The sequence below is a fragment of the Nelusetta ayraudi genome, unplaced genomic scaffold, assembly GCF_046127955.1.
Source record: "Nelusetta ayraudi isolate G7.1 ecotype Tasmania unplaced genomic scaffold, CSIRO-AGI_Nayr_v1 ptg000042l, whole genome shotgun sequence".
NCBI classification, from domain to species: Eukaryota; Metazoa; Chordata; class Actinopteri; order Tetraodontiformes; family Monacanthidae; genus Nelusetta; species Nelusetta ayraudi.
The window spans coordinates 1,255,001-1,275,243 of NW_027466092.1; the positions used below are offsets into that span (position 1 = coordinate 1,255,001).

At 47.6% G+C, this 20,243-nt stretch overlaps 2 protein-coding genes and 1 long non-coding RNA gene across 7 annotated transcripts in view; 1 reads left to right on the plus strand and 2 right to left on the minus strand.

Moving 5' to 3' along the window:
- Positions 1-6,774, plus strand: part of LOC142893195 (uncharacterized) — an 11,571-nt gene extending 4,797 nt beyond the window's left edge. Inside the window, exons 2-3 of the long non-coding RNA XR_012927659.1 lie at positions 4,550-4,663; positions 6,666-6,774. This is a non-coding gene — a long non-coding RNA (uncharacterized LOC142893195). The remainder of the gene's footprint in view (positions 1-4,549; positions 4,664-6,665) is intronic.
- Positions 1-9,492, minus strand: part of usp54b (ubiquitin specific peptidase 54b) — a 45,655-nt gene extending 36,163 nt beyond the window's left edge. For 2 of the 5 annotated variants that reach the window (XR_012927658.1, XM_076033510.1), the window contains exons 1-2: positions 9,221-9,491; positions 1-164 (exon numbers count right to left, since the gene is read on the minus strand). The exon at positions 1-164 is cut by the window's left edge and continues 564 nt beyond it. The gene's annotated coding sequence lies outside the window, so the exon portion shown is untranslated. Of the gene's footprint in view, positions 168-8,143; positions 8,167-9,220 lie in introns of those variants that run through there. The other 3 variants (XM_076033513.1, XM_076033511.1, XM_076033512.1) reach the window with 3 other exon arrangements.
- Positions 9,493-10,624: 1,132 nt separating this feature from the next.
- Positions 10,625-18,734, minus strand: myoz1b (myozenin 1b). Its single transcript, XM_076033514.1, has 6 exons — positions 18,588-18,734; positions 15,985-16,068; positions 13,016-13,176; positions 12,858-12,927; positions 12,588-12,774; positions 10,625-11,073 (listed from the first exon to the last, which is right to left on the minus strand). The coding sequence occupies exons 2-6, from the start codon at positions 16,064-16,066 to the stop codon at positions 10,842-10,844; spliced, it is 732 nt and encodes a 243-aa protein (XP_075889629.1). The 5' UTR covers positions 16,067-16,068; positions 18,588-18,734; the 3' UTR covers positions 10,625-10,841.
- Positions 18,735-20,243: the final 1,509 nt, after the last annotated feature.

A 20,243-nucleotide genomic window follows, 5' to 3' on the forward strand; every position in this document is an offset into this window, starting at 1 on the left:
TGTTTGTTTTTCTTTTTTTAGCTCCCTGGATTTAGCAGCTTGCGTCTGAGGACACGAGAGCGCGTCCACGCCGTCCTCTGGCAGATCCGGGCAGATAGATGTTGATGTCCCATGGAGGGGTTAGAAGGGGGGAGGGGCTCCGGCCACTCCGACTTCACTTCAGCCTGCTAGATAGAGACAGAGACAGAGAAAGAGAGAGAGAAGACATGAGGGCCTTTTTTCAGAGCAGCCGGCGCTGAAAAGTCCAGAAACTAAGCAGAGCCGCTCCAGACCCGTTGACGTGTGTTTCCAGACGCCCACTGTTGAGTGATGGAGGGGATGAAACTCAGCATCAGCAGGGTCAGAGAGCTCAGGCTGCTCGGCAGAATTGAGCCAACCAATCACCAGGGGAGTTGCTTGGTTCTTTTTTATTTGTGTTTCAGTGGATCGCGCCTCAAAATATTCCACCCATGTCAAAAAATCTCACTGGATTCTGGAAAGAATCATAAGGAGCAAGTAAAACTTTGCTCTCAAACACCACAGAAGAAGCGCTGCGAAGAGCGGCGAGCTAACAGCAGCTAAAGACGTTAGCGTGGACCCCGTCATGGCAGTTTGTCCTGTAGCTGACTGACACTCAGGTGGGACTTCTGAGCAGAGTCTGGTCTTGGCGGCTGCCATTCAAACAGAGAGTGAGAGCGTCAGCATCCAATCAGCATTGAGGATGGTGGTGTCGGCTAACATCATCATCAGCAGCAGCAGCAGCCTCGTTACAGTTTCATTGCGCCAATGCGCCTGGTGGTGGCGCTGGGACCACCTGCTGGGTCAGCGATGTCACAGCAGAGTGTGACTGACGACACCTTGGTGTGTGTGTGTGTGTGTGTGTGTGTGTGCACGCGCACCTGTGTGTGTGTGTGTGTGTGTGTGTGTGTGTGCACACGTGCGTGCGTGCATGTGTTGCTTAGAGGGATCCATTATGTCATAATCACTACTTGGGGACATTATCTGCAGCTCATGTCTATGAGCTCATGTCAGCTATACAGCTTCCTGACAGTGTGTGTGTGTGTGTGTGTGTGTGTGTGTGTGTGTGTGTGTGTGTGTGTGAAGTTGCATAATAACAGCCAGCAGCAAACATACCTCCCTCCACGAAAAGTTTGTTCCTGCTGATGGACCTGCCACAGCGCCCTCTTTGGCAAAAGGTCAGAGTGGCAGCGGTGAGCCAGTGATCGATCGATCGATCGATCTATCTATCTATCTATCTATCTATCTGTCTATCTGTCTGTCTGTCGGTCTATCTATCTATCTGTCTAACTCTAACTATCTACCATCAGACCATCTTTTGCAATAATAAACTTGATGTGAATGATGTGATGTCATGTGAGTAATAAATACAGTTACATTCATTTATTAACAGACAAATCCAAATTACTGCAGGATTCAAGAAGGGGATTTGGTTAACAACGCTTGTTTTTCCTCTCTCCACAGCATTGGTGTGTGTGTGTGTGTGTGTGTGTGTGTGTGTGTGTGTGTGTGTGTGTTGCGTGCGTGCGTGCGTGCATGTATGTCTCTCACCGATCCTGTGTGGAGTGTGTGATCACACATCCTCTCCCTGCCTGCAGCCAAGAGCCACACACAACTGCCATCACGCTGGCAAGCCACTGCAAAAGTGCTGTGTGTCTGCATGTGTGTGTGTGTGTGTGTGTGTGTGTGTGTGTGTGTGTGTGTGTGTGTGTGTGTGTCCACATCTTCGGCTAGTTACCATGGAAATAGGCCAAGCGGGAGGCACGCGGGGGGAAAAGCCAAACCATGTGATTTTACTGAGAGACACACTGTACTGCCATGGTTGAGGAAGCGCGCGCACACACACACATGCACACACACACACACAGACGTGGCCGGCCGATGATGACAATGATGACAATAATGACGATGATGATGCTGATGCTGGATACTTCCTGGAAGCCACAGTGAGTCAAACTTGCTGACCCTGCGGAGGGAGGGGTGTGTGCTGGTCGTCCAGGCAGCAACACTTCATGTGAGGTGTTGAGATGTGAGAGTCAGACACACACAGGCGGCGTTGTGTGTGTGTGTGTGTGTGTGTGTGTGTGTGGTGGAAATCAGCGATTAGCCGCACAAACAGCCAGAAATCAAGTCGACTTTCAAGTCCAGTTCAAGTTGGGGGACGTTTCTCCAACTTGTCGTCTGCACCGACGTTCGACCCTGCAGTGGCGGAGGCGGCAGACCATGCCATGAGGGCAGAGCTCACGCTTGTCGCTGCAGCGGACGCTCCTCCACCTCTCAGACCTCAGCGACGCTGGAGGCCGTTGAGCCTGAGAGAGGATGTAATCTGGACGTCTGGCCCGACGCCTGTTTGATCCGCGACTTCAACTGCGAAGCTCCGGCGCCGATCCAAAGACCCTGACCCATATATACATATATATATATATATATATATATATATATATATATATATATATATATATATATATATATATATATATATATGTATATATATATATATATATATATATATATATATATATATATATATGTATATATATATATATATATATATATATACACATATATACATATGTATATATACATATATATATATATATATATATATATATATATGTATATATGTATATATATATATATATATATATATACATATATATATATATATATGTATTTGTTCCCTTTTGTTCACTCTTGTAAATGAGACCCTGGGTCTCATGGGGTTTTTCATCAGTATAAATAAAGGTCAATAAAATATTAGGCTAGCAAAATCCACTGGCTCTGCAGAAAGCAATGTGCTTAACCCTCTAATCTTTCTTCATGTTTATAAGGGAAACTTGCTGGTTGTGGGGGGCAGAGCCAGTGACTAGCTGTAGGTGTGGCCACCCACCAGGGGGAGCAATCCGTGCCCTTTGTGTATTTATTAGTGCACACTTTCTGTGCTGCGGAGCAGCAGAAGAAGGAAAGGATCTGATCGGATGATTGGCAGACAACACTGATGCCTTCGGATTTAAAAAAAACAAACAACTGCTGAATCTATGACCCTTAAAAGCTTTTCGCACTAAAACTTGATTCCATCTTATCACTACCTGGTTCTCTCTGGTCCAAACTCTGCTAAATGCAACAAGACCAATGAGGTGAATCCAGTTTTCGCCCCCACTCGTCCTCCACAGAACTCGACGCCGGTGGCTGATAAGTTCTGGCTGGCTGGCTGGCTGGGGAAATTCCAGCTGGACCCGTCGAGTTTTTCGGGCGAGGTGGGCGGAGGTCACGGCTCTGCACAGGCCACTTCTTCCATACCAAACTTGGAAAACTATTTTTTTCTCCTGCAGAGGCCAACTGTGCAAATGAGGCCTGTCGCCACTCGTTGAAGGCCAGAAGGTTTCGACTCAGACTGACGTCCTGCTGAAGGGACACAGTTCCCTCAGGAAGAGTCCAGCGCTAAAGGCTATACCATTTTGCAACAGAGTGATTGAAGAGCTACTGGTCTCTGTCTTCATCCGTCAGCACCAAGAAGTGAAGATGCACTTGAAAAAGAAGTTCTACACTTCCACATGTTGCTCATTTAGCCACCACAGACTTGAACCGTCTGGGCTGCTGTTTCCTCCAAAACCATGTTCAACTTATGCAACATTTACTTTCCTAACAATAGGGTTTCCTTCTGTTTGAAATATATCATCAAAAGTCCACAGTAGCGGAAGAGGAGGAGGTGGTGTCAGTTCTGGACAACACCTGTGTCGAGATTTGTGCACCATGCCCACTGAAGTGTCTAATTAGAAAGTGAACTACGACAGGTGTGCTCTGATTAGGACTGACTACGAAACTTTGAATAAATTGTATCAAATATCAAAAAATGAATTGTATTATTTTGGTGAATTCCGATGTATCCAAGGAAGTAAACCTAAACGTCTGCAAGCCAACAATCATTTGACATCGAGATCTAAAGTGGCTGCTGATTGGCTTTCACATTGTAGAGGTGGAAACTAAAGGCAACTTTAGTTGACGTCCGAGTGAAAATTAGCGACATGCTAAAGATTCTAAAGTGGCTCCACTTCATTAAGTTGGATTACAATAAAGCAAAACGCAAAATCAGTACCAAGAATGTAGCAGCAAAGGACGGATTTGGAGGAAAATCCTGATTTGAATCAGGAGTAAAATGGAAAAAATAAGTTTTTGCTGTAATGGCAACAATGTGCTTTTCTTGTTGTTCAAATTAGTTGGAATAGAAAAAAGTATTGCTGTGCTTTAAACCCAAGGTATCGAAATTTGAATCATATCAAATTCATTTGAATGGTACCCAGCCCAAGATTTGGTGCGGTAAAAAGTTCAACAGGTGTACTAGTGCCCCCTGTCTTTCCTGTTAAACCATATTGCTCTGCCATGATTGTTTATGTCCCTTTATTTTAATGTTGTGGCTGAAAGGAAGCAAGGATCTTGACATCTTTACCTCCAACTGAACAAGAGGAGGGTGGCGGCCGCTCGGAAACCACCGACGAGGCTCAAACAGAAACAAAGGACGCGTTAATGAAGCTGTTGTCTTTCGTTTTTTCAGCTTCTGTCTCGGCTCGACGCCGCTGTCACGCCACTGAACAAAGAGCCGATGGAGCCCCAGGGGACAATCAGCCGTCTGTCACGCTGGCCACCGCCCACTGCACCGAGCACGAAGGTGAGGAGTGGGTGGACACAAGACTTTCTGCAGCACACACACACACACACACACACATTCAGCTTCTTTCCTGTTTCTCTTTCATTCACTTCTTTCCTTTCACTCTCCTCTGCCGACCTCCATTCACTTCCTGCATTTCTTCATTCATTCATCTCTGCCTGTTTCCTTTCAAAGAAAAACTTCACACACATGTGCTCGCACACACACACAGATCCAGACACCACACACACACACACACAGATCCAAACACACACAGACACACATACGCACAGCGGTTTCCCCTCTAAGTGGGTTATGTGTAACTTCAAATAGCCTGACTTGACAATAGGGAGCCCAGAGTTCATCATCCCCTCAATGCCCCTCCTCTTGCTCTTCCTCGCCCCCACTTTTTACATCTACACAGTGTGAGAGAGGGAGGGAGAGAGAGAGAGAGAGAGAGAGAGAGAGGGAGAGAGAGAGAGGGAACATACAGCCGGCACACGTGCAGCTACATGTGTTAGCGCAGCATCAAGATGATTCAAGGCCATTTTCCCCCCTTTCTCACAATCTGGAGTGTTAAAGTGCACGTGAATTTGTAGAATAACCGTGCACGTGCATGCACACACACACACACACACACACACACACACGCACACACCCACTAGCTGTAACCTGGATGCAACCCATTATTGCCATAACACGATCGCGGAATCCTATTAGTAGGAAATATAGGCGAGGGTAAATATTTGCTTAATATTTAGAGGCGATTACATAACCATCCTTATTTATGATGCATGCTGGGAAATCACGTGAGAGGGTGTTTTTTTCTTACAGTCCTGGGGGTGACTGGGGAGAGAGGAGAGAAACAGGGGGAGGAAGAATGGGAGGAAGATAGAAAAAGAGGAAGAAAATAAAGGTGAAGGAAAAAATAAATAAAAGAAAATGAGAGCCTGAGAAAATGGATGGAAGGAAAGGAAAGAGCAGGATAAATGAACAGAGGAAAAAAGGGATGTGAAGCAACACAGCGTGGAAAGTACGTAGAGGCAAAAGAGGGATAGACAGGAAATTCAAAGACGCAGGAAACGAGAGAAGAGGAAAAATAAACGGCAGAAAATGAAGGAAAGGTAAGGAAGGAGGGAAGGAAAGGAAGGACAAGTGAAAAGATGAAACAAGGGAAAAAAGAAAGACGAGGAAGAGAAGGTCAAGTTTTAAAAAAGAAAGGGGATAAAGAAAGTGAAGAGAGAGGAAGACCAGCGATGGAATGGAGAAGTAATGGAGGTGAGGAAGAGGAAACAGAGAGAGAAAGAAGGAGGGAAATTAATCTGAATGGAAAAATACATTAGAGTAAAAAAATCAGATTAATTGGGAGGGAAAGAGAAAAAAAGGGGACAATCCCAGAAAATATGACTGAGACGGAGAGCAGGGGTCACGAACCAAGGGAGGGAAAGAGGGAAGGAGGAGGGGGAGGGAAAGACGACGGGAGGGAGGAAGGAAGGGAGGATGTGGAGAAGGAAGAGACGAGAAGAGAAGATGAGAATGTGAATATAAAAGGGCAACTTCTGGGAGCCTGCAGAAAGAGAGTGGAGAGATGGAGAGAGAGAGGGAGAGAGAGAGAGAGCTCCTGCAGGTTCTAAAGGTCAGCAGACCTTGCCAGCACACGTGCCAACACACACACACACACACACGCACACACGCCTCCCCATCTTCAGAGGTGAAGAAGAAGATAATCTGCTCATCTTCATAACCTCCTATAATCTTAAACATGGGAAACCAACCCTGACAGAGACAAAAGGCCAACCAGAGCTACACACACGCACAACCACACACACACACACACACACACACACACACACACACACACACGTCTGCAGACCATCCTGAGACTTCGGGGAGATTCCGGCCCAACTAGGACACCACAGATGGAACGTGAGGAAATCAAACTTGGTGTGACACTGGTTAGACTGAGCATCCCTCTCTCTCTCTCTTTCTCTCTCTCCCTCTCTGTCCCTCTCTCTCCAATCAGACGGCCAGGAGACGAGCCGGCCGCAACAAATCTGCAGCGACGGGCCGTGAAATATGGAAACAGCAGCATATAGAAGGACGTGTCACATGAAATAACATACCAATGAGGCCATTTAGTTGGTGTTGCAGAGCCAGAGTGCGCGCACACACACACACACGGACGCATGCACACACGCACACACTACAGAGTACCACCCCCCCAAAAAAACAAAATATAATATACAGTCTAGCTCAAATGTCAAGGCAACATTTTCTGCTCAGTGTGTGTGTGTGTGTGTGTGTGTGCATGGAAACGTCTTACTGCATTTCTGCTGTGACACTTTTCGCATGTGGAGAGTGAAAACAATCACAGCTGACATGGAAACTCAGCACGTTTGTCTCCGTGGCTGACGGAGGTCCCGCCTCAGCTCGCATCTCATTGGCTGGTTACAGTTAAGATGCAAAAACCAAGAATCGCAACACAAGCGTCTACGACCTGCGTAGCCACAACTGGGCCACGAGCTCGCTGTGACTTCTTCACTGCAGTCGTTAACGAGGCAACGGTGGAAACCTTCTCTACTTAGTGGTAGCTGCAAATACTTTCACTTTGCACTCGCTGAGCATTTCCCTTGTCATGTCACTCCCTTGTCGTCATGTGACCAAAGCCTGCAAACAGACCTTTCGGGTCCAACATCTTGAATTTATTTCCTTGTTTTGATTCACTGATGCACCGCTGATTGATTAGCCAATCAGAACGACCTGAGACACAGCACGCATTAAGCTGTGATGTCACTCTGGGAATAAAGTCTTTTCTCCAGATTTTCTGGCTTTTAGAAACATTTCTGAAATATCAAAAGTATATGATTTAAAAATGTACAACGAAAAGATTTATTATGAACCGTGATTCAGGTCGCAGGTCAATCGTTTCAGCGGCATTTTTGCATTTTTGTATTGTAGCCTATGGGGAAAAGATGTATTTTTGCAATACCAGGGGCAGCTGTCAACTGTCCGCCACAATAGCAGCTTCATTTCTCCCACAAGTTGGAAGGTGCAATGGCTGATGGGTAATCTGGTTTGCCAACTTCTGCATAGGCAGGCCGCTGGACCGTTCACTCCGCTCTGAACTTTCTTCAACCTCCTGACTGAACCGTCCAAACCAGGGGCGAGACCAAAGTGGAGGCGGGAAAAAGGCCGAAAACACACAGGAAGTGCCCCCAAGACGAGGTGCACACAGGCAGAAAGAGGAAGTTGTTTTCCAGTGTTTTTTTTGTCATCCGGTCAGAATTGGAAACAACCCCAAAATGTCAACAATTGTGAGTTTGTATCACCTGGAAAAATACATCCATCCATTTTCATTCCCTCTTCCTGATGAGCTCAGGGTCTCGGGGTCTGCTGGAGCCTCTCCCAGGTGTCATAGGGTGAAAGCAGGGTGACAAGTGGCCAGGTCAACGCAGGGCCACATAGAGGCAAACAACCATTCGCTCTCACACACAGACTCACCTACGGTCAATTTAGAGCTCCCATCACCTCACATCCATGTTCTTGGACTGTGGGAGGAAGCTGGAGAACCCGGAGAGAACCCAAGCAGACACAGGGAGAACATGTAAACTCCACAGAGAGGCCCCAGGCCTGGAATCCAACCCACAACCTTCTTGCTGAGAGGCAGCAGTGCTAACCACTGCATCACTGTGTCGCCCTGGAAAAATACTGTGGTAGAAAACAAAACTTGCCATTTCTCTCTCTCTCTCTGTCAGACTCTCAGTAGGGAACAGAAGATCCTTCACCTGAGGAAGCTGGTCTGAGGTCAATCAGAGGTTCACAGCTCGCTCTCCCCTCAGCGGTCACGTGTGAGCGAGAGACAAGCTGGCAAGCAGGCAGGCAGGCAGGCAGACAGACAGACAGACAGACAGGCAGCAGAGGGCTGTGTCACCATGGCGAAGGGCCAACAGGCATCCATCACGGCCGAGGAGACGCAGCCGCAACGCAGAGCGGCAGTGCGTGAGCGGGAGGAAGCAGCCTGCAGGGCTTCAGCAACAAGTCGGAGCAACAGCCCAGACCGGAGCACCACGCTGTGGAGGGACTGGACCACACGCCATGCTGGGAGGGTGCACTGCACACACCTGTCTGGTGGAGTCAACACCTGGGTGTGTGTCTGTGTGTGTGTGAGAGAGAGAGAGTGTGAGAGAGAGGGAGAGAGGGAGAGAGAGAGAGAGAGAGAGAGAGAGAGAGAGAGAGAGAGAGAGAGTGTGTGTGTGTGTGTGTGTGTGTGTGTGTGTGTGTGTGTGTGTGTGGTGATTGTGTGTTTGTGTGTGTGTGTGAGAGAGAGAGAGAGAGAGAGAGAGTGTGTGTGTGTGTGTGTGTGTGTGTGTGTGTGTGTGTGTGTGTGTGTGTGTGTGGCGCGACCCGGGGTGACGCTGAGTGGAGGGCGGGGCTGGAAGAGGGTGATGTCCGCGGTGACACGGCGCGAGGAGTGGACACGAAGGAGGCGCGCGCTGACGGTGATGGAGATGGTGTCACCCTCTCACACTCTCTCTATCACACACACTCGCACATACACACGCACACACACGCGCCTACCTGCTGACTGTGCCTCCGGTCCCCTCAACACGCGTGTCGCTGCTCGCCGGTGCACGCGCTACTCCTCCTCCTTCCTGTCTCCTCGCGCCGGGTTGCCGCCGCTCCGTCCGATCGCGTGTCCTGCCGTGTGATGATGTGACGGCGGAGAGTGCGAGCCGTGGGCGCATCCAGCACCCCCCCGCCTCCCGACACACACGCGCGCGCGCACACAGCACACAGCAGCGCCATCCAGCGCTGCGGTCGCGGCACGCCGCTCTCGCGATACCGTGCCACCTTCCAGCTCTGCGCGATGGAGGTGGGCGCGTGACGTGTAGAAAGGGGAGGGGACGGGTTTGGGGGGGTAGGGTCGTGGAGGGGGGTCTGCTAGTGGCTCGATGCCGCCTCCTGCTGGACACGAGGGGCAACTTGCGCGTGGACATATGGTGACGTCATCCCCTCGCACGGCCCACCTGGTCTCGGTACATCTTCTCTTTATTTCCCTAGTTGTTAATTTCTCTCTCAGCGTCTTCAGGATCCAGCTGATGTGCGTCTGGCCAGGAGAGCGTCGTGTTTGAAAGATGCACCTGGGAGTCACTCTTTAAATGTGAATTCTTTATTTTTTTATTTCTTTATTTTCAACTTCAACATCTCAGAAATAAATATCTAGAAATAACAATCTTCAGGCGTTCCTTGAGAGATTAAAAGTTACATAAACTAAATGATTTTTTATCTTTTCCAGCTGCTTTTTCAAACTTAGTTACCTTTCATCAAACAGCCTTATATTAACTCCCGCACTGATAAACACTAGAAAGCAGCATATTTAGCCCTCTGTTTACAGCGCTCTGCTCAAAAATAAGCGTTGTATGATCTTTGATTGGTTTAGAAGGAGAATCTAAAAAGCAGGGGACGAGACACCTGGCTGTGTGTTCAAAACTGGACAGGCCTCACTGCCCTTTGTGACATCACGGGGGGCCAATTTCCAGAAATGTGTGTTCAACCTCTGAAAGTTTGGAGCAGCAGAAGACGTTTTATTGCTCTATTTATATTTCTGAGGAGTTCACCATCAGAGCAGAAACACAGATTTTTGATAGTCGATAAACGTGACATTAAAGAGATTTCACAGTTTTTAGTCGTGGACAAAGTCGTTCCAGAAGGTGGAGACACGGGGATCAGGAAGGCTGAGGTTCCAGAAGGAGGACTGGGAACTGGTACTGAGCTTGCTCAGCAGCAGACGAGACGTAAACAGACCTTTACTGTAAAGGTAAACTTTTATTGCATAAATACATTGTTTTTAAGAGTGCAGCGTGCTCATCTATACTATTACACACACAGCTCTGAGCAGGAAGTCCAAGAATGCAAAAAACAAAACAAAGTAAGACTTGTTGGGGGGGTAGACAGAAAAAAAGGAAAAGACACGCAGGGAGTGAAAGAGAGAGAGAGAGAGAGAGAGAGAGAGAGAGAGAGACATACTTCCAACTTCACGGGTCATTTCGATAGTTTCTCCACATTTTATTTTCTTCTCATTGGAGAACTTTTAGCATGTTGGAGTGAAAAACTCTTGTTCTGGTGCTCTGGTGTGCGCGCGTGTGTGTGTGTTTGTGTGTGTGTGTGTGTGCGTGCCTGTGTGTCTGTGTGTGTGTGTTCACAGGTCGTCCGTCTCGCCGCCGAAGGCATCCAGGTCCATGTGGATGTTCGTGTTGTCCTCGCTGCACACCCAGCCAATGGGCGTGCGGTTGAAGGAGGGCCGCGAGCGCATGTCGGCCTGCAGGCTGCTGGCCAGAGGCTCCGCCTCCTCGGCGCTGACGCTGATCTCCGGGAGTTCAAAGGTCAGCAGCTTGGGGCCCTTGTCGAAGCCACCAAACGGCAGCGCCGACCTGCAGGACAGAGGGGAGGAAGATGGTGAAACTCTCTAAAAATTAGAATTTTTTTTTTGAAATTTTCAAGATTTTTGAAATTGTTCTCAGTGGCTTTCATGGAGGAATTTTTAAGTTTCAGTGCTGATGAGAAACTCGTGTCAGTATGTCCCCCTCTTCGAGCTCCTAGCTTGTGAAATGCTCTATGTTTAATGTCCCGGGTTTATGTGTCTGCTTCGTGAACCTTTCACGCATATTTATAAAACTTTATTAGGTCGAATGGATACGAAATGATCTTCCGTCAAACATAAAAAAATTTCACACTGCTGCCTGGTGTGTGCCGACGGCCGACTCTGATTAGCAAACCTAACAGAGCAGGAGTGTATGAAGAGCTCGGATGGACCCTGCGGAGCAACCAAAGTTAAGCACGTGGTCATTTCCAGTTTTATTGGCGTTTCAAGATTAAATGTCCATTTAAGAGCATCAGACTGGTTTCAGTCTGGAGGTCCTTCCTTCCTCCGCCCTCAACATCCTCATCCACATTAATCACGTACAACCATTGCAAACTTTTCTTTTTGCCAAACTCCAGTCGGAGCTGTTTTTAGTTTCAAATTCCTTTAAGTCAGAACAAAAGAATAAAGTTAATCATGCAGGAAGACACATGGAATCAAGCGGAAGAAATCCACAAAGTAACCTCATGCCAGTTCACCTTCTTCTGCTGCTGCTGTTGGAGAAGTTAGCTGGGTTGCTGATCTGATTGGTCCAGTCTGAAATACCTTTGTATGGGCTCTTTGCTGGACGCGTGTGTGAAATAGATTCAGCAGTTTCATGAAGGTTAGATTTAAATATGTCAAACCAGCAGGTGTCTTTATATGCATGTGTTCCAAACCAAATCACGATGAATAAGGATTCATTTTTAAATCAAGATTAATTTATAACTGTGACTTGTGGCCCTGCGATGAACTGGCAACTTGTCCAGGGCAGGGTGGCACCCTGCCTTCGCCCGAGGACGGGTGGGAGAGGCCCCAGCAGACCCCCTCACAAACCTGACTTCAGTAAGAAGCGAGTATTGAAAATTGATGAATGGATAATTCCTGACTTTCCATTGTTAACCGCGATTAATCGCAGTTTTATTTGCATGTTTAAAATCATTTTATTCTGCATTTTAAGACGTTTTTTATGTCCATTTCAATGTAAAGCAATTCTTGCCATCACCGTTGTGTGAATTGCAAACACAGCTAACATTAGCAGGATGCAGTGTCGAAATCTAGCGCGACAGTTTGAGGACCTGACTACGGGTGAGTAACACGGACAAAAGGTTGCGATTCAAATTTAAAGCATTTGCATCTTAAGCCTTGTATTTGATCTCATCGTGACTAGTGCGTTAATGCGGACAGCCCTAATCATCATGAGTATTTACTTAGAGGACAGCGACTACGTGTTCGAACAGCCAAGCCGAGAAGTTTGAGGAGATGGGAAGTTCCTTTGTTAAGCTCTGGACGCAGGGACGAGACACTTCCCACCACGGCTGCTACCTGTTGAAGCTCTTGTACAGAGGCAGATCTGGGTGGAGGTGCATCGGTCCTGGCATGTTGGGCCTCATGGTGGCCGTCAGCTCCTGGTTGCCCCTCATGGCTCTCTCCCAGGGAGAAACGTAGGTGCGCACATACTCCTGCCTCCTCCTCAGCTTCTCTTCCTCCTCGTCCACCTTCTCCTCAATCACTGAGAGAGGAGAGCCAGAGAAGGACTCAGAGAAAGAGAGCAGACAAAAAGCAGCACAGGGAGACAGCAGCAGGACGTCTTACCTTCTTCCTTGGGCATTTCAGGCTTGGGTGGGATGGGAGGAGGGGGCGCCATCAGGTTCTCCAGGTTGAGCTGGAAGGGGAACAAACGGTGGACAGAGTCTGGTCAGCATCGGGTGAGTCTGAGGCCTCCCCTACCCCTTTCTGTCTGCCCTGCCCACATTGTTCTCAACGATGAACTTCTCCACACGCTGCTGCCTCTTCTTGAACATCTTGGAGCCCTTGTTGTTGAGCAGCGACAGCTCCTCCAGCATCACATCCTTGGGCGTCTTGATCTTGGTGCCCAGGTCCAGTTCAGCGGCCTCGGGGTCTGACTCGTCATCTGACAGCAGGGAACACACAAATAGCATTGAACAAGTATTGTGATTTGTTCAAATGTACAGATCAGCTGGGAGAAATGTAGTTTAGTTTAGCCTATCTTAGCTTGGTTTATCTTGTTTTATTTTAACATATCCTAGCTTAGCCTGGTTTAGCTTAGCTTTAAGCATGTTTGCTACAAAAATAAGCCCATATTTACCAATTAACCAATTAACATCCAACAACTTGTGCTTAAAATGATGTGTCATTTTCCATCCATCCTATCATATTCCTGCACTCAGTGTCGCAAAAGTCTGCTGGGGTTCTATCTGTGTCATTGTTTATTCATTCATTTATTTATTTACTTATTTATTCATTTATTTATTTATTTATTTATTTATTTGCATTTTTCCAGCAGGACATTCGAGCTGCAGCCTCAATGGTGATTTTGTCTTCCTGATGGTTTCTGATTCCAAATCGTGGTGGGGAGGGGATGCAAACTGCCACAGACACGTCCTTTTAAATCATCCATTCATCCATTCATCTATTTTCCATCACTGCTAATCCTGCACTTAGGGCCACAGGGGACAATTTGATTGCAGAACAACACAAAGAAACAAAATAGCTCTTCACACTCGCACATCACACCTACAGCCAGTGGGCCTTAACATTCATGTCTCTGGTCTGAGGGAGGAGCCAGAGAACGTTGAGCAGGAGGCCGCTGCGGGTAATTCCTCGTCACCGCAAGATGCAGCTAAACCCTACGGACTGGGCCTTTAAAAGCTGGTGTGTGTGCAGGGATATTTGCGAGCGTCCCCTGGGGAGTCGTGGCGGGAGAAGAGGGCACCTGGGAAGCCCACTGCCGCCGCCGCCATGGGACTCCTGACGGAGGGAAACCCTGACAACATGGCGGAGGGATCTGATGGATTTCACCGCTGCACGCAGAGCTCCTCATAAAACACTGTGCGCGCACACACACTCACACACTCTGATATCACTCATAACACCTGGAGTGCGGCCATAAAGTGACGCGCACACACGCCCAGACACACGCGCGCACTCAGCGCACGCCCACGTGTGCAAGTGTGATTTACCGGCCGCCGCTAACAGCTCTCTGCAGCGCTGCGGTGCCAAGTCCCAGCTTTATGGATGTGCTCCCGAGAGCCGCTGCGCGTGTGTGTGTGTATGTGTGTGTGTGTGTGTGTGTGTGTGTGTGTGTGTGTGTGTGTGTGTGTGTGAGGGAGAGAGAGAGAGAGAGAGGGAGAGTGAGAGAAAGAGAGAGAGAGTAACTGAGGCTGCTGAGCAGGGAGAACTCTCCCGTGGGGATATTGATTAGAGCGTTAATCCAGCAGAATGTGAAACTGGAGCTGCTGCTGCTGCTGCTGCTGCTGCTGCTGCTGACTGGGAGGAAACTGGACAGACTGACAGATCCAGAGGGACGAAAGGACGGATGGAGGAACGGAAGGGACGGGAGACGGGCCGGCGGGACACACGGCGGAAGCAGATAGCCGCAGGGGATGATGGGTAGATGAGTGGGCATTAACTCTGGCAAAATAGGGGATAATCAGGATTAGCTGCTGAGTGAAAACACACCGGTGGGGTTGATGCAGATGTGGCTGAAACGACAGGAGAGGCAAATACCGGAAAGAGATGAAGAGAGATGAGGCGGTTAAAGTGACTGTTGTGTAAGACAGACGCTGTGAACGCCAACCAACGTTGTCCTCACGCAGTTCAAATAACATGAAATCTGTTGCTGACACCATGCTAGGTTCTGCCGTAACCCTCTGAAATTAAATTTTGTGTCAATGGGATATTTTTTATTTCTTTAGATTTAAATGCTGAATGCACATTAGCATCCCATCACTGTAAATATGCTTCTTTTCTTTCAGGACCAACTTTTACAAATAAAGCTTTTGGTTTGAGTTGATTGATTTAATTCCAGGACAGTTTAGCGGCTTAGCATGACAGCGACATTTCAGAACCATGAGTATCAACTTGCAAACAACGGCAAATGGCTGCAAGTGTGGGAGAATAAGCTTTGTTTTGAGTTGTTGTGGAGTTTCTGGCCGCACCAAAAGCAAAGTGGCCGCATCATTAACAAACTGCCATTGCGTGTTAGAATCAAGAATTTGATCAAATCCCGATCCAAATGTATTTTTGTTTTCCTGAAGTGTTCACTTGGCGGGCCCGATGAAACTTTAACTTGACATCTCAGATTTATGTCATGCATCTGTGACCCTCTGAACAAATACCTGTAAAATTGATGAAGTGAAAACACTTCAGATAGAGGCAGATAAATCAGAACTCAGAAACAAAAAATATTTTCTAGGGAGAAAAAGAAAATCCTTGAGTGGCGTAGTTTGTTCTTCACTTAATCTGAATTATAATGTCTGAGCAGCAGCAGCAGTCACTTCCTGTAGTTCCTTCTTTTACAATTCCAGGAAGCTGACTGGTTCTGTGAGACTGATTAAAAACGAAGGAGCAGCTGCTCCTCTCTAGTTTATTTTGCTCTGCAGTGGTCAGTAGACTAGAAAAGGGCGGAGCTTGGAAAAATGATTCCCGGCGGTGCCACATTTTGCTCGAGGGTCATGTGGCCCTCCTGGAGATTCCTCACGCATGTCGGACATTATAAGCAGCGTGTTCCAGGTATCAGCGGGTTTATATCAGGTTATACAAGACAGCGTGTGAAATTATTTAGACACGGAGACGGACAGACACAGAGTGACAGTCGCAGGCAGGCCGGTGATATTTCCTGAACGGTATAATTGGATCCCAGCGCAGCTGAACTTGTGAGCGTGTGGAGAGGGTGTTTTTTTGTTGTTGTTTTTTTTACCGTTCTGGGAGATGTTGGACAGGTCGGTGATGATCCTGTTGCCCTTCCTCTTGTTAGGAGGAGCAGCGATTGAGAACGGCATGGCTGCAGGAGAACACAGATATTTCACTTTGACTTGATAAAAAAAAAAAAATCCTGATGAGATTTTTAGAAGACGACAAAAAACACGGAAAGAATTTTGCTAAGTAAAATTGACAGGACTATTTTTAGGGAGCGAAACATCACTTATTTAAAAAACAAAATGAAAATACAAGAAAAAAAGACACACAGCACAATCGTTAATCCTTAAAAGGGTCTGATTTGTAAGATCCAAAGGCTTCAATTCTACAGTCTGTTTCTATAGTTTTAATTTGTTACTCTAATAAATGCAAAAACAATGTAAGCTTGTTCAGACAGATGTAATAATCACCGGGTTCTGCAGCCTGTTTTCAGGCCACGTTTAGCTCTCAAATTTCCCAATAGGGGATCAGTAAAGTATTCCGCCCGTCATCCACAGTATACCTGCTTTCTCCTGCACTACCCGCTTATCTCATCTAATCATTGTCTATGTCTGTCAGCAAAAACAAGCCTGCCGGATGAGTCAAAGAGATGCAGCAGTCAGCCTCTCTTTCACTTTTCGTCTTCTCAGGTTTTATTTGTCCTGGCTCGACGTGTTGGCTGTTACAAATTTCTCCGCTTGAAGATTAAACAGATAAAAGCTCCGGGTGCAGGACACATTCCGGCAACAGGCTCGTGAAATACGATCATACAAAAACATTGCTTCGTCTTTATATCCCTCCTGAGAGGCCGCGCTGATGCGCAGAACACGTTAAGGCTGCACATCATGTCCTTAATTCTAACGAGCCTCAGCAGAAGCCTCAGCAGAAGCCTCAGCAGAAGCCTCGCTCCGGCCTCTAAATTAATCTAATAGCACTTTAAAGGAGGCGCGCAACCGCAGCGCTCCCTGGAGGACACTAACGTCTCTCTTCAGCAAGCGGCGCGATGAGGAGGGCCGGTGGTCCAGCCGCCCTCGAGTTGTGCAGGTCGAAAAGCAATTAGGCAGCGGCTGTAGGTGAGCGGAGGAGGAGAAGCTGCAGGAAGAGGAGAAGCTGTAGCAGGAGGAGAAACTGCAGGAGGAAGAGAGGCTGAAGGAGGAGCAGCTGCTGCAGGGAGACGCTTCGTGTAATTGCTTTTCTTTCGCTGTAATTGGGGCTCATTTCCTGCCAACTGGGGCCTCTGCAGCTGTATTTATGAACACATGTTCAATAAGGCGCGGCTGAGTGTACAGCTTGGCGTGTATCGATCTGAATACCTATAGTATCGATACAGAGGTGAGTGTTGTATCAGATTAATACCATTGTTGCAGTTTCCAGCTTCTCTCCAAGTCTGTCTCTGTAATCATTGTTGCTCTCCCTCTCTTGCTGTCTCTCTCTCTGGTCGTTAAAGACCTACAACTTCACTTTACCTCCACAAATATCTTTGTGTAACTGATGGTAGCCTTTTGTTGCATCGTTGACATTGTCAAGTTTATATTTTGTGACATTGTTCCTTTTTTTCTTGTTTTTGTCTTCTCTTAAACAGTTGTGTGATGTGATGTAGTGAAATTGGAACTGTTTTCTTTATTTTTTTATACTTTTTTTTGTATTCTCGTGAGTTGAAAAAAAAAGCATTTTTTTGTATTTGCTCTAAAATCATTGTCCTGCATTTTACCATGATCAAAGTCATTGAAATAATTCATTTCAATTGATATGAATATACATATTGATATGTATATGTATCAATATCGGTATCAGTATCGTATCAGCGATACTAGCCCGGTATTTACTTGGAATCTGATCGATACCAAGATTCCTCCCTGTGGTCCACCCCTGGCTGAGCGTGGCCGTCGAAGCCACACACAAGAGCAGGTGAATTTAAAAAAGAGGTGCCCTTTGTGAGAGGATTTAGTCGCTGGACGTCGCTCCGAGTGGGTGGTGGGTGGGTGGAGCGGAGTGGCGGGGGCTGGGGATGCAAGGTGGGGGCAGCAGCGAGGGCCCCGGGTCCTGTTACTGCCTCTGTCAGGCTGAAGAGGCGCCGGCCGCTGTCCCTCCGCAGCCCGGCGGACGGTTTTAGCAGCAGATAAATCTGCAGCAGACAGCTGGAGGGAAGGGCATCGCTCAGCACATTCCCCAGCACGCTCATACATCCAGAGCAGCAAACCTAAAAACTCCACCACACACGGCGGCATTCCTCACACACAGCCGCCGCCGCAGCGCTGTGAGGTAGGAAGTCATAGCTGCACCAGCTGATCCCGGGGGTCCAGATTCTGCGTGATTGGCCTTTTTGTAATTGAACTGACTGCCTGGAAAAGTGTCCACTTGCACAAAATCTTGACTTAATAACCAATCAGCTGACTCCATTTGATTTCCCTGTAAATTGATTCATCCCGTCCCAGAGGCCACGCCCTCTAACCGGTTCCTCCCTCGCTGCCCAGCCGACCACAGGAATTGATTTTATTTAACTGCCACTCATCGTCTGGGAAAATATAAATTCCATCAACACTTGACTGTGCGAGAGAGAGAGAGCGTGATAGACCCCTCGCCCACGTAACGGCAGCACACACTCCAACGTTTCCGCCGTCTTACCGCACACCACAGGTAGGTTGCCAGAAGGTCCCAGAGCAGGAGGTGGAAGAGTTCCTGATTCCCAGGTGAATCCGTGTCCCCAGAGCTCCAACTGTAGCGCCTGCCCTCCTCTTCGGCCCGGAGAGAGTGAAACCCAATCAGCAGGGCTCCCACAGGGCTATAGGGTGGGTAGGGGGTGGGGGTTTGGGGGGGGGGGGGGGTGTTTCAGTGAGGAGGGTGGGTGGGTGGGTGGAATGGTGGGTGTGCTGTTTTAATGAAACTGAACTTCCAAATCATCCCCTCGAGGGGGTGGGGGTTCAGGAGTGTTTTGTCTTTTCCCATCATTGACTTTTCCATCCAGACTGGTTTTCTTAAAGCTCAAGGTCACAGATCAATTGAAATAGGTGACAAAGTTTCTAAGAAAAATCTTCTGTGAAACTCGTCTGACTGCCGCTAAAGCAGCGTCCATGAAGCTCCCAAGTCTGCCTCTGCGTTATTTATTTGCCTGTTTGTTTGTTTGTTTGTTTAGTCGCATTTATTGTACCTCCCACCTGTTTGTTCATAACTGAAGCTGATTTGGTTATGTAACCCACTAACATTTCAAGACTGTTTGAGGTTGTTGTTGTGGGTGAGAGGACGTTGTCCTCCAACCAAGATAAAAATCAGCGCTAATTTTAGCCTTGAAACGGGACAGTGAGCCAGGCAACCTTGACCGACGTGTTGTCATCCATGTGTTTATTTGAGCTATAAATCCGGCTGGTGTCACCTGCACGTCCAGTGATTGGATCCAGAGCGGCTCAGTGGCTCTTCACCCAATATATCAGTTTCAAATTGGGGTGGGGGGGGTGAAAAAAAGATCAGTGTTTTTCCAGGGGGAAAATCATCTGACCTGCGCCTAAACCATGACCTTTGACCCCAAACACTGGGCAAGGTTGACCCAGAAAAGAAAGGAGAGATGCACGGGGAGAGACATCAGTGACCGAGCGAGCGGAAGGATGTACGGCGAGTGGCTCCGCCCCCTCGACCCTAATCTCATTGTGAAAAACAAAAAATAAGCCTTTAGAATTAAGGGTGTAGCAGCAGCAGCCAAATAACTGAGATTAGCGGCTCCAAAATAGGTGACACGGGCCGGTGTGTGTGCGTGTGTGTGTGTGTTTTCACAAATCTGAGTTGGCCTGAAAGCGATGCTACCAACAGACGATGGCGACCAGCAGAGAGATGACAGAGACGCAACAGCAACTTTCCTAAAGTTTTAGTATTAGGTTTTGTGCATATTTTTGTTTGTTTTTTACAACAACAGTAATTTTTATAATCAAAATTAATATAAGGGAAATGATTTTTGCAAAAAGCGTGTATTTGTCTCTCAAATCAGAGCAGCTCCGACCTACTGTTAGGACCTGAACAGCGACCTGAACACCACCCTAAAGTTAGCCGCTAGAGTTAGCGGCTAAAGTTAGCCCTCGTGTGTTACTCGATCCCGGTGAGGGGTCAAAGGTTAGATCCCTTTTCTGTGTGCATGGTTGAGTTTCACGGCACCGAGGCCATCGGGTGGCGTCGTTAAATGTGCTCTGAAATCTGGGGCAGCCGTCCCATCAGGACAGTTTTCAACCGCTCACCTGCTAAAACCTCAACTGGAAGTTCCTGTGTTTAATCCCTCGTCCTTACCAAAAACTGAGA